Source organism: Pinus tabuliformis, chromosome X (assembly GCF_031772625.1).
Source record: "Pinus tabuliformis cultivar Carrire ecotype Pingquan chromosome X, CPIR1, whole genome shotgun sequence".
In the NCBI taxonomy this organism is placed as follows: domain Eukaryota; kingdom Viridiplantae; phylum Streptophyta; class Pinopsida; order Pinales; family Pinaceae; genus Pinus; species Pinus tabuliformis.
The window spans coordinates 492,650,439-492,667,081 of record NC_142308.1 but is presented as its reverse complement, the minus strand read 5'-3'; the positions used below and the strand labels follow the sequence as shown (position 1 = coordinate 492,667,081).

The 16,643-nt window shown below is 34.3% G+C and overlaps 2 protein-coding genes across 2 annotated transcripts; one reads left to right on the top strand and one right to left on the bottom strand.

The window, feature by feature from the left end:
• Positions 1 to 10: 10 nt before the first annotated feature.
• LOC149140825 (uncharacterized) lies at positions 11 to 4,976 on the bottom strand. Its single transcript, XM_089447676.1, has 2 exons — positions 4,783 to 4,976; positions 11 to 942 (listed from the first exon to the last, which is right to left on the bottom strand). The coding sequence occupies exon 2, from the start codon at positions 885 to 887 to the stop codon at positions 210 to 212; it is 678 nt and encodes a 225-aa protein (XP_089303802.1). The 5' UTR covers positions 888 to 942; positions 4,783 to 4,976; the 3' UTR covers positions 11 to 209.
• Positions 2,970 to 4,741, top strand: LOC149140826 (transcription factor bHLH49-like). Its single transcript, XM_089447675.1, has 3 exons — positions 2,970 to 3,638; positions 4,234 to 4,305; positions 4,408 to 4,741. The coding sequence occupies exons 1-3, from the start codon at positions 3,564 to 3,566 to the stop codon at positions 4,588 to 4,590; spliced, it is 330 nt and encodes a 109-aa protein (XP_089303801.1). The 5' UTR covers positions 2,970 to 3,563; the 3' UTR covers positions 4,591 to 4,741.
• Positions 4,977 to 16,643: the final 11,667 nt, after the last annotated feature.

Sequence of the window (16,643 nt, the reverse complement as noted above, 5' to 3'; positions counted from 1 at the left end):
AGGATTGCCAACAAATTTCACCAACCACTAAGAAGTTCAAGTTATTCAAAACTGTCCCAAGAGATTCACACATAATTTCTCACTGAATCAGGTTCTAAAAGGAATTATGTTCCCTGTCAACCTTTTAAATTCGCAAGATTTTCGAAACTGCTCTGTAATTTTCTGAATTGCTTTGCTTTGTATACCGCTTGAATATCCATCCACGTTCATCAGATACTCACCAGAAGAATATCCATCCTCGGCCTTGGAAATGACACACACATCTCCAAATGTTTATGGGATATGTGATTTTCGTGGTACATGTTTAAAGGCAACATTATAGAGTTGTGTATAAAGGATCCATGAACTACCTGCAGTGGTCCCAAGCTAAAGGTGAGAAAGTCATTAAATGATGACAACTCTGTAGAGGAGCAGCAGAAAATAAGTAATGTTTTAAACAAACTCTCCGCAACCGTTCGGGCACTTTTACACCTAAAGGAAAACCTGTCAGTGAGAGAATCCCCAGTAGATGAAACAGAGCCTTTCATGGATGCAAAAAGTACAAATGAGCCAGGCTGGTCCAAATAATTATTTTCAGCTAAATTTGGAAAACAGCTGTAGGGATCTGTTAACTTGACTGATTGAGACCTTATCAGTCTTGTGGCATGCACCATTTCTGTGGGAGCCTTTTCAAAAGGTATTGCAGTAATTTCTCGTGGCTTATCAAAAATGGATTTATCCTTGTCGTCCACTCCCTTTTCCAAAGAAAGCTCAAATAACCTTTCAGCAACCATTGGTGTTTGTACAGAGTTGCATTGTTCAGACGCTGGAATTTGCATTTTATTTGTTTCCCCCCGGTGGCTCTTTGGTACACTGACAGATCTCTTTGTCCATTGTATTTTTGTCATTTTGTTTGCATGTTTCTTCCATCTATCTTCAATTTGACCATTAGAAACCACTGCACTGCAAAGACATCAGATATATTCAACAATTATTTACCTGCTCCAAAAAATATAGAAATTTCTTTAGATAAATGAAAAACTCGACTGACTGAAGCCTCCATTTTTCTATAAATTACGCAGGCTAGCATAATGACGAATCAAAGCAGGAGTGTTAATAGTAATAAATATTATGGGTGGTGTATTTGAGTGTATCTATGTATCCTTTCAGTGCAGAAGAGAGCAGGTAAAAGATGGATATCAAACTTAAATGGCTATTGGAATGAGTAGATTTTATGTTATGCTCAGTTTGGAACTTGAATGCCTCAGATTAGAAGATCCAGGACATCCTTTAGATTTTAGTTTCTAAGAGGGTCTATCACCATGCAAATAATATTAATATAAACTAGAAACTGTGTAATCAATGGTTTTCCATCCCATGCATTAATCTTTGAATGTGTCACTAGCAAAAAACATTGATTGCATCCAATGGACATTTTTGTCCTAATAGCTGAAGAGATGAAAACGACCTTGAATGAATAGCATAACCAGAGTTTTTTAGAACGTGGTTAGACCTTCAAAGGGCTAACCAGAAGAATATTTGCTGAGATTATGAAATTTGTAAATATAATGTTAACACTGAACAGTAGACCTAGCTTATGTCAACTAGAAATTGGTACATTTTACAACATAATGGGTCCTTTCTTAGGAAACCCCATCTCTGTAGTCTGTATAAACCTTGGAAATGTACAGAGATTGAAAATGGAGATACATGCTTATAACCAGAAAATCAATGAATCTGGATTACCATTTGTTGGACGAGCCTTTCCTTTGTATGGAGAAAGAGATGCAGAACTACTTACGGTAGCAGCATTTCCAAGTTCAGTATAGAATAATGTTGGCATTCAAAGCTAATTTAGCTGATCACAGGTCATCTAGATAAGTTGTTTTTCATACAAAGCCTGATATATTAGAGTACAGTGGTAGGCCTAGTATGGTAGTGCCTCTCCTTTAAGATGGTAAAGAAGGCCATGTAGACTTTTAGCCCAGGGATGTTCAGCTAGATGCATTTTTTATTCGTTTAATTAATAAGAAATGCATTTTTCTAAGTCTCAAGGGTTCCCAAGGCAACCAAACACCCAACACCCCAGTAGATAGATAAAAGCCTATCCAGGCACAGATACATGCTCGCAAAGAAGGCATGTCTTTCGATCTTAATGAATATGGGTGGAAATAGAGATTGGTGTAGTATTCAACCATCTGCCCAAGGTCACAGGTTCAAATGAGACCATACCATAGGTTAGAGGTTCAAATCCAATCAAGTCCTTTCAAGTTACCTGTCACTATTCTCTATCCAATTATTCTGAGGATGCATTTTCCTAGATAACTGGTTTTTTATTGCAAAAATACACCATATTTAAATGTAAATCCAACCATATCACAAATGAAAAATAATCTTAAAAATTAAAAATTAAAAACAAAGAAATTATAGGTTTTAAAAAATACTGCAATTCAATAACCTGTCAAAATAACATAGAATACACAACCAGGCATATCAATCCAACGTTTTTGCAGTGTTTTTGTTATGGGTATAATACTTGTAAACTACTAAAAAGCCTACTACAAACAACAAGGAAATAACCCTATTTTCATTGTGCATATGACCAATAAGAAAATAAAGGTCTGCTAGCATAGAAGTCAATACTCAACAAGGACTTAGTAGAAAATAGACAAACATCCACAAGAATTTTTCCAATGATAATAATAGAAAATTAAAAATGAATGTTCAAAAAAGAATATTGATTTTAATCTACATTAAAGAATATTTTCCATTTCCCAACATTCCAACAATCACATGTTGCATCATAATAATGAGCAACCTCAAGTATGTAACCATAATAATAAGTAACTTTTTAAGTCTTTAATATTTGTAATTACTTCATCTTAGTTGAAAAGTTCTCAATTATCCACATTGGATTCAGCTCATATTTCCTCTCCCAATTCAAATGAAATGTTTTGATTGAGGATAACCCTTGAGTGCTTTATGCTAGCTTGTGGGTACGGGTGTAAGGGGATGTGTGCATCTGCAAGGGTTATCCTCAGGCAACTGTTCTTATTTTCATGGACACTCCTATTTTGTTGGGGATTTTGCTATTGTAGGAACTAGCCTCTTCCTGTGACCCAAAACACTACACTCTTTACACATCCACATTATCCTGTAGAGGAAATACTAAAATGATCATGAATTTGCATATGAGTTCTCAAAGGCACTGAGCAATGCTAGCAGGTTGGAATCAGTTGATCCACAAAAGGCTTTGCATTGTATATGTGACTGGGAGTGCACTGCTTAGAGTTGCCTGCATTAATAAGAAAAATATCACAAAGCATGAGACTCAAAACTTCTGAAAAATGGGAGATTACAGAAATACAGGATTACAGAAAATCCCTAATGGAGGGAAAAATCTACACCATACAAAGATGTAACTATATAGCGAGTGTGTTTTGCGTCCTTGGATTTTGTTAGTTTATTTCAGATGTTTGAATATTCATGAAAGAAGTTTAAGTCTCTATTGACATTTTGGATTTCATGTTTGAAGGAATCTCATTATTCAGATCATCAAAATTGAGATAACTTGGTTCAATTGTATGCAGGTAACTGGTAAAGCAGTAATGCTTGACGAGATCATCAACTATGTTCAATCTCTTCAACACCAAGTAGAGGTAACAGATGCAATAAGACTCTCTTTTCTCTTCTTGTTGGCTTTGGTCATTACTGACCCATAAACTGCTCTCATTACACCAGTAGCCTGTAAGCTTTGTAAATTCCCAATAATCTTTGGTACCTTGACAGTGGAACTAATTATGCACCCTGAACACCCCCATCTATGTTGCAAACTTAGCATTTATTTATCGCTTGGTACCACTAGGTGGGATTACAAAAAGTATACAACACTATTGCTGGACACCCCCTATCTACTGCTCCAATTAATCATGACAATGGACACAAATGGTTTTAGAGGATCATCTGCAGGACCAATATTGTATGAGTAGGGAGGTGGCTTTAGGAACTCTTCCCATCAGTTTTTTAGCATTTAAGCTTGATATATTTCTCACGACATCTGAACTCATGCTAGTGCCTACTCTTCCCAACTTTCACTAGACCTTGTAGACAACAGCACTATTTCCTAGCCAATAGTTTTGTCCCCAACTATCTTCTTGGATGTTTGATGACTAGACTGCAAGTATTTAACGGAAAGAACAGCTGTTTACCCCGAATTCTGATATTTTGTCTTCTGATTTGTTTCTCTGAATACAGTTCTTGTCCATGAAATTGGCTACAGTCAATCCAAAACTTGACTTTAACATCGACAATTTCTTTGCCAAAGAGGTAAAATTTTTATAAGCCAGAATGTTGTGATATATTTGGTGAAACAAGTATTTTTCTAGGTTTCTGATTTCAAGCTAAAGAAAAATTTTCAATTGTTCTTAGATGTCTGGAAGCTTCTCGAGCAAGGGAATGTCTCCTACATACTTCCATTTGGACCAACTGAAGCAGGCTTCTCTGCAAACGGTACCAAGTCCCGGATCGGATATACCTTCCACTATGAGTTCAGTAGACTCTGCAGAAATGTTTGACGGTGCAAATTTTCAGGTAAACATTAATTTTGCTTAAAAGGTGAGGCTCCTTGGGGGGTTTCACGTAGGGTTTACAACTTTCCTGTGCCCCTGAAATCCAAAATCTTTAAAACAGATTTAAAACAAAATGAATGTTTTATGTACAGAAGATTCTCTAAATACAGATATAAGTATGGTTTAAAACCACGATTTGTCATTTGCAGAGACGGATATGGCACCAGGAATATACCAGGAGGTACCCACAGCTCTTGCGCAGTCGTTTGCAGGCAGATGTTGCGCAGAAACCAGCGGATGGTTGCAGCGGATGCGCAGAGCAGGCGTAGAGCAGGTTGCAGAGGATATGCAGAGCAGGATGCAGCGGTTGTTAGCAGCGGATGCGCAGAGCAGGTTGCAGAGGAATCCACGTTCGAAAATGAATTTTAATGAAATGGGCGCGAGGGAAGGGTTTCAAATGAAAATGGGTCCCGGTGCGCTGACGTGGATGGCGGGAACGGAGGGACGGGGCGGGCGGGCCCTCGTTGGTGGGTCCCGGGTATGTCACCGGAAACGCGAGGTCGCCCGCCGGAGTTATGTATGCCATCCCAAGCTTGTGCACCACATACATAGATGGCAAGGGCATTTATGACTCAATATATGGCTGGTTAGCCCTTGCCCTTACCTCACACCCAAGTGGACAAATTACCATAATTATTGTGTGCTTTAAAAGCTCTGAAAATCATTAAGCGCAGGTTACAATCTCGCTACCCTTAGTTCGTTGTAGTCTACGGCAGCGGCTAACCAGCCTGTCATAAGGCATTAAATGCCCGGGGAGATGTAGGCTGGATAGCCCGCTAACACGTAAATTCGGAAACTGGGTATTAAATAAGAAATGCGAATTTGCGTGTTAATGGGCTATCCAGCCTGTATCTCCGCGGGCATTTAATGCCCTATGGCAAGCTGGTTAGCCACTGCCGTAGTCTACGCTACCTATTCACAGTCTATGCTAACTGATTGTAGTTTGGGAGATTGATAATTGAATGGCCAACTCTAAAGAAATTATTCTCTCTTATTTATACGTTTAAAAATAGACATAATACTGAAGGGAGGGTTGAGTGAAAGTAGTTTGGGAAATTGATAATTGAATGGCTAGCTGGAAAGAAACTTGGAGATTTCTTATTATTTTTAGGTTTGAAAATCACAAATTTTCATCCATTAATGAAAAGTGAAGACATACAAGGAAAGTCATATTTGCTTGGCATGCTGGTATTTGTCTATGAGCTGTAAGAATAGTGGATATATGTAAAATAAAAACTATAAATATCAATGTTGAGATGAAATCATAAAACTAATTATATATATATATATATATATATATATATATATATATATATATATATATATATATAGATAGATATAGATATATAATTAATTAATATGGTAAAGAACGTGAAATTTATCATCAAAACTTAAAATTAATAGGGAATCAAATTGAATCCATTGTTATATATATTGACAAGGTAGTTATAATAATAAGTTAAAGATAATCTAAATGGAAAGATTCATTGCATTTCATTGATAGCTTTAGCTAAATAAATTAGCAAATACCAAACAATACAATTTCAAATGATAAAAATTAAAATTAAAATAAATAAAAATGAAATTAAAAAAAATAGAGCTAATGTTAGAAATAATATAAAATAATAATGAATTATATTATGAAAGCTAGCACAACCACATTATAGTAATTCAAAAATTGTAAATATAATGTATTAAAGTATTAACAAGTTTTTAATTACTATAATATCAATATTTTAATAAATAATATTAAATTATGTTGATTTGTCTCATTAACATATAAATAATGGAAAATGTGCCTTGAGGCTATATCAATCACATTTACTAGTGTGGTTGTGCTAGTAATTAAAATAAAAGTCTCAAATCTAGATGGTGGTTGAAGGTGAAGAGTTTTGTTAAGTAAAACTATTAATGTCAAACTAATGAATCCATTGCCTAATATTTCTTAAAATCAAAATTAGTGAAAATAATTAATATGAGCGAGAGGAGAATGGGATGGGTGACCTCTGGGAAGTCCTTGTTACCGGGTGCTCCCTGGAAGTGATGATTGACACTATGTGATTCATTTCACTAGTTTCAATCCCACTTCTTCACCCTTGTGAGCATCACCGATGCAATGAGTGCTAAGTGAACTATTCAAAAATCATGAGAAATTAGTGAGTTACCACTACCTCTCATGGAAATAGTCATAACTGAATGACTTACTTAACTCAACTGAATCTCAAAATAATATCTAATATAACACTGTGAAAACTATGAATTAATGATTTAAAAAAAATAATAATAAATCAAATAAGACAAAATATTTATTTAGCTTATATTAAGAAAAAAAGGCCTGTAATCATTCCCATAAATGTTCCAGAAAATTATAAATAATATAAGAGAAAGTGTATCATATCATGGGATCATATTATACAACGGTCGTTCCTCATGTTTTAAATACATTTCAGTAGATAAGCTTAAGCTCTTTTGTGCTTTTACGTCTATGAACTTTGTATACGCACCTTTCAGTTGGAAAGCTTGGTGGTATAGTACTTCGCATCGTGGGCATGAACGACGTGATTAGACATATCCACTTGATAGACTATTTAAATACGCTACATCCTTAAAGAAAGTGGCTTTGACCTTTTATTAGTTAATTTGTTTTATATGATTATTAAGATTTAAATTGAATATAAGTACCACATCTCGTCATCCTCATTTATCATCTCATACCTCCATCTAAATCAAGCTGGTGTGATTCAATCAATAAAATTAATTTAATGTGGAATTAAATGTATGTGTTAGGTCACTCTCCACACTAAAATAAAAACAAAAATAATACGGAGGAAGAAGTCGAGCATGGATGGTCCGCGATGGCAAAGGATTTACAGCTGCAGTTGATAGGTTAATGCCAGAAGAAAAGTGTATAGGTAGGCCATCTTTCTTGCCACTTGTGGAAATTGGTATCTAAATTCATAAATATGTGTGAATGGCTTCGCCATTTTCACATGGTACTATATAATTTGGCCATTTGCTTGATGTGGACAGTGTAACGGCAATGTAACTCCAACAAGTGGTAATAGAGCTAAAGGTCTCGAGTTCGAAACACACCTGGTTGGCATTGAGGGGGGAGATTGATGTGTTTGTTTACTAACACCTACAAGTTTTGGTGTATGACAATCGTGACTCCAACAAACAACACATATTGTGTTAGTTTTATTTAATTTTATTTTTATTGGGTTAGTTTTACTTAATTTTAATATTGTAATTTAGAGTGTGAAGGAGATAGTATGAAGATGTCTTAAAAATATTTTATTTTGACTTTCAAACCATAAATAAAGTGTGGTATATATTGGAATTTGAATATTCTTCCAATGTAGTCTATATTGGAATTTGAAATTAAGGGTTTACAAGTTTTTTTAGTTTCAAAATTCCATATCAATATTTATAAATCACATTTAAAACATAAATTATTATATTTAAAATTAATTTCTAAAACCTAAAATTTAAGGCTCCTTCAACACCTCTTTCCATTCACATTCTACTCCATGTTCTTGATTAGAAAAGTAACATATGACACCTCCATTGAATGTGGCTTTACAAATTCTTAAATTTACAAATCGTATATTTATTAATTTTCAATCTTCATTTCAGTTTAAATAGAAGGGCATTTTCCTTCCATGGACCATCTCTCCATTTCAAACTCTCTGAGGGGAGGAGTGATAGCAAGAGGTACACAGGAATTGTAAAGTTTCCATTCTGGTATCAAGATGATTTCTTAATGGTCTGCAACTAAGCTAGGGTTTGATCTTATTTGATTGATTCTAAAGAGTTCTGCAGTCCTTGCCGCAGCCTAAATACCACCCCTGAAGGGCCAATTGAAGCCCCTCATTCAAGATGGTTGTAGCTAATCATTCAGCGCAATATTAGGATTTAATATATTAAATTCATGATGATGTATATATTTTTTTATCTTAATTAATAGGAAAAAAAATTATTTTAATGTGTTAAAATCTTTGAAAATATGTTAATCTCTTAACTCTAAAATATAATCCAAAACTTAAAAATTTGATTCCTATGGATTTTGAGAAATATTAAATTAAAATAGATTTAAATTAATATCAATTTTAGCAGGTTAATAACATTCAACCATATATATATATAAACTCCAGTATATACTACTTATTAACTACACTATTATAACAAAATATATATTTATCTTATATTAAAAAAATATGATCATCCAGACAAATGTTCCCGAAAGTTACATATATAATAATATTACATAAAGTTTATTATATGGGGATCATATAACGCAAGAGTCGTTCGTCATGTTCTAAATACATTTACATACATAAGCTTAAGCTCTTTTGTCTTTTTATCTCTATGAACTTTCTATACGCATCGTGTACATGAACAATGTGATTAAAGTGACGAGACATATCAACTTGATTGAATATTTAAATATGCTACATCCTCGAAGAAAGTGGCTTTCACATTTTAATAGTTTATTTGTTTTAAATGATTTAAATTGGAATATAGTTATTTGTAGATAGATCTGCTCTGATTCCGTCAATACAATTAATTTAATGTGGATATATGTCTTAGGTCACTCTTCACACTAAAATTAAAACGAAAATAACACGGAGAAAGAAGGCGAGATATTGAAAGCATGGATGACATGAGATGGCAACGGATTTGCAGCGGCCATTGATAGGTTAATAGTAGAAGAAAAGTGTATAGGTACCCAACTTCTGTTGCCAATGGTGGGAATCGGTATCTAAATTCATAAATGTGTGCGAATGGCTTCATCAATTTATATTCGGTTTATAATATTAAGGTTCGATATTAGGTTTATAGGGTTTAATCTAACTGGTTTTTCTATAGTTCAGTTTACAACAATAATGTAACCTTCGTATTTATTTCATACATGGTAAAAGACTGAATTATCAAGGATAAAGGTATCGATGTACTTTTGAATTTCTGCAATGAATTATAGACGAATTTTGTTTGGATCCATTATCTCGGACGAATTTTGTTTGGATCCATTATCTCGGGCAGTGTATCACTTTCTAGCGAGTGGAAACTTGCCTCCCAAGTTAATATTTTACAGAGTTGTTTTTAGTGTGATTTTTTAGATTTTTGGTTAGAAATTTTTGAGATGAAATCTTGATTGTGTTATTTAAACTGGTTTTTTATTGTATATATGGATTTAGAATGTTGAAAAACTCTTATTAATAAAAATGGCAATGTTGTAATAAAAGAAATAAAACCCACTGGTCAGCTCTACGAAAGAGAGTCTGAACCAGGAGAGTCTGTCTCTGTAGAACATTGTACATTGCTCATGTACATTACACAATATATAGTAATCGTGGTTTTAAGGAAGTTAGAACAATAACCTAAAAAATAGAAACTAATTCCTATCCTGAGGTCATGTGAACCAACTCACACTATTTTAGGATATTCTCCATTATCTTCAACACTCCCCCTTAATGGAGAAGGGGTTCACAAATATGCCTAACATCTCCCTAAACATTTCAAACTTAACCCTGCCAAGAAGGTTAGTGAAAATGTCTGCAACATTATCACATGTATTACAATATACCAAATGGATTTCTTTGAATTGTACTTTTTCCTTGATGAAGTGGAATTGTGTATCAATATGTTTACTGTTTTTGTGGAACACCGGATTATTAGCAAGTTTGATTGAACTCTGATTGTCGCATCTGATTGTTGTTGTGTCTACCTGTTCTTCCCCGACATCCTGGAGAAGTCTCCGCAACCAAACTGCCTCACACATTGTTGCACACATGGCTTGATACTCTGCTTCCGCTAAGGACGAGGAGACTATGTTTTGCTTCTTGTTGCTCCATGTGATCACCCTGGATCCAACACTGAATGCATAACCTGTTATGGATCTACGATCATCCACATTTCCAGCCCAATCTGAATCTACAAATCATGTCAATCTAACATCAGAAGAGTCAGTGTAAATAATACTATAATCTACAGTACCTTGTAGATACCTCAAAACACTTTTCGCTGCATTCCAATGGCTTTCAAGTGGCTTGGACATATATTGGCTTAGCACACTGACTGCATAAGCCAAATCTGGTCTAGTGGTGGTTAGGTAGATTAGACTCCCAACTAGCTATCTGTAAAGTGTCGCATCTGCCTCCTTTGAGCCATCTTCACTCTGCAATTTGATGTTCTGTTGTAATGGTACTGCTGCAGGCTTACATTGATCCATCCTAAATCTCTCTAACAAGCCTTTGACATACTTTCCTTGGGACAGAAATGTTTTTCTTAAATCTCTCTAGATTTCAAGACCCAAACAGTATCTCAACTCACCAAGGTGTTTCATTTGGAATACATGTGACATCTGTTAGTTGATTTATTTGATTAGATATGTAGCATCACCTGTAATGATCAAATCGTCTACATACAGAGAAATCATCACTGTGCGCCCTTGTTCATCTTGCATGGTGTAAATATTAGGGTCATTTTTGCTTCTATTGTAGCCAAATTGTAGAAAAAATGAATCAATCTTTTCATACCAAGACCTGGGTGCTTGCTTTAGTCCATAAAGTGCTTTAGTCAATCTACAAACTAAATGTTCTTTCCCTTTCTGAACAAACTCTTCAGGTTGCTCTAAATAAACCTCCTCTTTTAGTTCTCCATTTAAAAATGTAGACTTTACATCTAGTTGGTGTATCATCCAATGTTTCTTAGTAGCTAAAGCAATTAACATTTTGATAGTGTTTAGTTTAGCTACAGGGGCGAAGGTTTCTTCATAGTCTATACCTTCTTTTTGTGAATACCCCTTTGCTACCAATCTAGCTTTTAATTTTTCTATGGTTCCATCTGCATTAATCTTCGGTTTGTATAACCATTTACAACCTATGGTTTGTTTTCCTTCAGGAAGTTCAACTAGTTCCCAAGTGTTGTTTCTGATTATTGATTCATATTCCTGTTCCATGGTTGTTTTCCATTCTCTACATTCATTTGCTTCTTTATAACTAGAAGGTTCAACCACATTCATCATACTAGTTATAAAATCATTTTCCCTATATCTTGCAGGCAATTGAGCTTTCCTACCTGATCTCTTGAGAGGTGGGGTAGCTTCAAACCTTGTTTGATCATCATTCTCTTTTTCTTCCCGTTGTTGCTACTGCTGTTGTATCTGCTATATCTTCTGTTGTTCATCTTCTGCCTTTGTTTGCTGCTGATCCTGATTGTTTTCTGCTTCTTCTTCCACCAAGTACGGAATATCCCATTCCTCATTGTGCTCATCAGATTCTTCATGATCCTGTTCATGGAATTTGACATCTCTACTAACAAAAATCTTGTGAGTAGAGGGATTAAATAATCTATAAGCTTTATGTTGTGAACAATACCCTATAAAGGTACATATGATGGCTTTTGAATCTAGTTTTCTTTTATCTTCCTTTGGAATATGGGAAAATGTTTTAGATCCAAATACTCTTAAGTGTTTTACTGTAGGCTTAAATCCATATAATGCTTCATAAGGAGTTTTAAACTCAAGACTCTTTGTAGGGCTCTTATTTTTCAAAATAAACTGTAGTATTCACTGCTTCAACCCAAAAACCATTCAAAAGAATCTTACCTTTCAACATGCTCCTAGCACATTCCACCAGTGTTCTATTCTTTCTTTCAGTTACTCCATTTTGTTGTGGAGTATGGGGTAATGTGAACTGCTGCAATATTCCATGGTATTTACAATACTTGATAAGCTCATCTTTCCTGTATTCTCCCCCTTGATCAGACTGGAGAATCTTTATCTGTTTCCCTGTTTGCCTTTCAATCATATTTTTGAACTGCTTAAAGTATTCAAATGTGTGACTCTTCTTACTCAAGAAATACACCCAAGAAAACTTTGTGCAGTCATCAATAAACAGTAAAAAATATAGTGCACCTCCTAATGACTTTGTTTGCATGGGTCCACACAGGTCTGTATGCACTAATTCAAGTATATCCCTCTATTTCTTTTCTACTCGAATAAGGAATTCTTCTCTATGCATTTTTCCTAATGTACACGCATCACAATCATTATGTACTTGCTTTAGCATAGGAAAATCTCTTACCATTTCCTTCTTCTGTAGTAACAACAAATCATTATAGTTGATATGACCAAATCTCTGATGCCATAGCTCTTCTGTAGTCAAACTCGCAGCTGTCAAGGCTCGAACTGGTGCAGGTCTTACATCCAACTTGTACAGACCTCCTGTTCGGATTCCTGTAGCAATTGTCTTCATGCCATCTAGCAGATCTTTAATATAATAGTTAGATTTTAAAAAATCAACTTTAAGATCTTGATCTGTGATCATGGATACAGAAATCAAGTTCTTTGTTACACTGGGCACATACGTGACATTATGAGTTTGTTTTACATCACCATTAGGTATAATGACATAAATTTTCCCACATCCTTTGATCTGATGACTTCTATCATCACCTAGGTAAATCTGTGCTCCTTCGTTGATTTCTTTAAAATCTTCGAACCAATTCTTGTTCTCTGTCATATGTGTTGCTGCTCCTGAATCTACATACCAGGTGTCTACATCAACATTCTCATCACGATCTGCCATGAACAATCTGAAATTCTGCACATGATTTTCATTCGCGAGATGACCTGCATGTCGTTTTTGCTTCTGCTATTATTCATCATATTTCTTCTTTCTACACTCTCTAGCAATATGACCAAGTTTTCCACAATAAAACATTTAATTTCAGAGTTGTTTCTATTCGGATTCATAACTTGGGTCTGATTCGGTATTTTCTTTGAATGTCCTCCGTTTTTCTGTTGCAAAATTCTTTTCCCTTTGAAGAAGTTCTTCTTCGCCATCAGTGCAAGATCGACACTCTGGGGCTTTAGAGTCGATCTTCTTTCTTCTTCTTGCATCAGTGTTCCTGTCAGTTCTTCAAACTTCGATATTTTCTCTTTCGCATTTATCCCAGTGATGAACATTTGGTTGTCATCGGTCACACCATTCATGGTAATTGTTACAAGATCTGTATCGTCAAGTGTATGACCAATGTCTAGCAGTTTGTTCTTTAGATCTTTGATCCTTGCTATGAAGGCAGCAACTGTTTCATTCTCCTCCATCTTCAGGGATAAGATCTTGCTCTTCAGAAACAGAAGACGATTTGTATTCTTGATCTCATACAGATCCTTTAGAATTCCGCAGATCTCATTAGTTGTCTTACACTCTCTGATGTGTGGTATGATGCAGTCTTTCACTAACATCTTCAATAGTGTCTTTTCTCTACCTTCTCGCTTCTCCCAATCTGGGATCGATGCTGATCCAGCCGCTGGCTTCGACTCATCCCCATTTACAATCGTCCAAGCACTCTGCACTTCTAACAGAGTCTGCATCTTGAATTTCCAATTTGCATAATTGGAACCATCAAGCTTGTTATGCTCATTCAAGCATGCTTCAAACATATTATTATTCATCTTGGCGATTTAGACAAAAAATTTCGACAGGTAAAAGAAGATGTTAGATTTACCTCAGATCTGTGACAAACATAGATCACTTATCTTCAATGTTGTTTGATCTCGCAGCACACCTACAGATCACCGTGGCTTCCTTCATAGCTTCCAGATAGCCTTTTGTTGTCAGCCTCTGCAACCTTCTTTAGGATGCAGCCTTCTCTCGGAGCCTTTTTGTTGTTTACACGATCGTCGCAGATGTACATCAATTTTCTGAGACGTCGTCACAGGTGTACATTACTATTCTGCGACATCGTCGCAACTATACACCTAAATTTCAAGACGGTTGTTTTAAGTGTAGGTTGGTCATTGTCGTGTTTATTTTCCTGAAACCTGTGACAATTTCAGTTTAGTCGCACCCTCCTCCTCTCAGTGTTCATATTCCTCAGCCCTAAAACTCTGATACCATAATAAAAATGGCAATGTTGTATTAAAATAAATAAAATCCACTAGTCAACTCTACGAAAGAGAGTCTGAACCAGGAGAGTCTGACTCTACAGAACGCTCTACATTGCTCATGTACATCACACAATATATAGTAATCATGGTTTTATGGAAGTTAGAACAATAACATAAGAAATAGAAACTAATTCCTATCTTGAGGTCACGTGAACCAACTCACACTATTCTAGGATATTCTCCATTATCCTCAACACCTATATCATTTCCATTCGACATGAGTTACCCATAAAACTTATGTTTCAATAATTTCATGCAGAATTTTATAGAAATTAAATAGAAAAAACCCACCAAAAAACTTCCAAAAAAAACTCACTAAAAACAATTGAATACTCTATAATAAAAGCTTTTCCTACGGCTATGGAAAGATAGATTTATCTAAACCAACATCAGATAAAATTAGGCTTTCAAGCTTACTACATGTCTCTTGGAGAAGGCTACCTTGGAAGTTATCTGCAGTAATTAGGCCTTCAAGCTTACTGCATGTCTCGTGCAGAAGGCTACCCTAAATTATCTGTAGTATGAGTACATTATAGAAGGAATTACTAGTACATTTTGTAAGATAGGAAGAGGTTAATTCTACATCTCGGGGCAATGTAAGATTTAGTCCCTAAATAATTCACACAAATTTTTATTAAAAAACATAAAAAGCTCTAACATAACAATCTGGTTATAAATATACATATTTTGTTATATTTAATTAAACTTTAATATTTTGATATTTATGTTTTATAAAAAAACGTAATAAATAAAACATATATGAGAAAACTTTGTATCTTGTGTTGAGTAAAACATTTCAATAATAAATAGAAATAAATAATTAAAAATAAAAGACTTAATTTAATTTTAAATATAAAATTCTAAAAAATATTATTAATAATAAAAATATTTTATATAAAAAATAAATAAAATATTTTATATTTATTAAAATGTATATTAACAAAAAATAACATTTTAATATGGACAATATTATTTATAAATGAAATATGTAAATGTCTATATCAATTAATATTATCTTTATTATATAAAATAATTTAAAAAATGTACTTTTATTATAAAATAATTAATTTTTTTTAAACAAAGTGTTTCAAATCACATGAACCAACAAGTGTGATTCATCGTCAGCCAAAAAAATCTCTCATGTGATTTCTACCAAAAAATTTTGATCACAAAAATTTGAATATAGAAATTAATTTTTCTCTTGACCTGGTGTATCTGATAAATCTTTGTCCTGATGTATTTGCAAACCAAAATCAGGATTGCTGAGACCATATTTTTGGAATTTCTCGTACAGAATGGCAGGCCAATATTGAAGAGACAATATAAACAAATGTGATCTGCGTACATCCAACAAAGATTTCTATTCTGTTTAAGAACAGAGCTACTGACGCAAATTCTATTATCTTGGTACTGAGCATAAAAATGTGTCCTTGTTGCTACTGCGGGTGAAAGGAAGGGAAATCATGTAACTGTTGAAATGAATAGTACAGTGTCAAGCGAGTTCGCAGGTGCAAGGAATGGAAATCATATAACTGTTGAAATGAATAGTGTAGGGAAATCATATAACTGTTGAAATGTATAGTGTTTTGTCAAGTGAGTGTAGGTCCTATGGTGGGTACGCTAACTTGGTGCTTGGTGCAAGGAAGTGAACATATAACTGTTGAAATGAATAGTGTAGTGTCGAGTGAGGGTAGGTCGGGTAGGTCCTTGGTAAGGAAAATTATTGTTTTTTTTTTATGGGCTTGAATTTCATGTTATGATGGGTTTGATTATGTAATGTGATTTTTTTTTTTACTGTGGCAGTGGATGTAGTTAGTATCATATTGATATTTTGAATTATATTGAAAAATAGATATTTTTATAAGAATGATTATATCTTAGTAGATCAAGTTTTGAAGTTTCAAATTTATTTTGTCTATTAAATAGAAATTTGATGATGGTCATTTTATGTTTTATGTAGATTGGTGAGTGTCAAATTTTTTTATTGTTACATGCAAATTTTGTATAACAATTGAGAGGTATGATTGAAAGTAGTCATCTTTAGAAAAGGAAAAGACAACAATGGTTGATTAGTTTAGCAC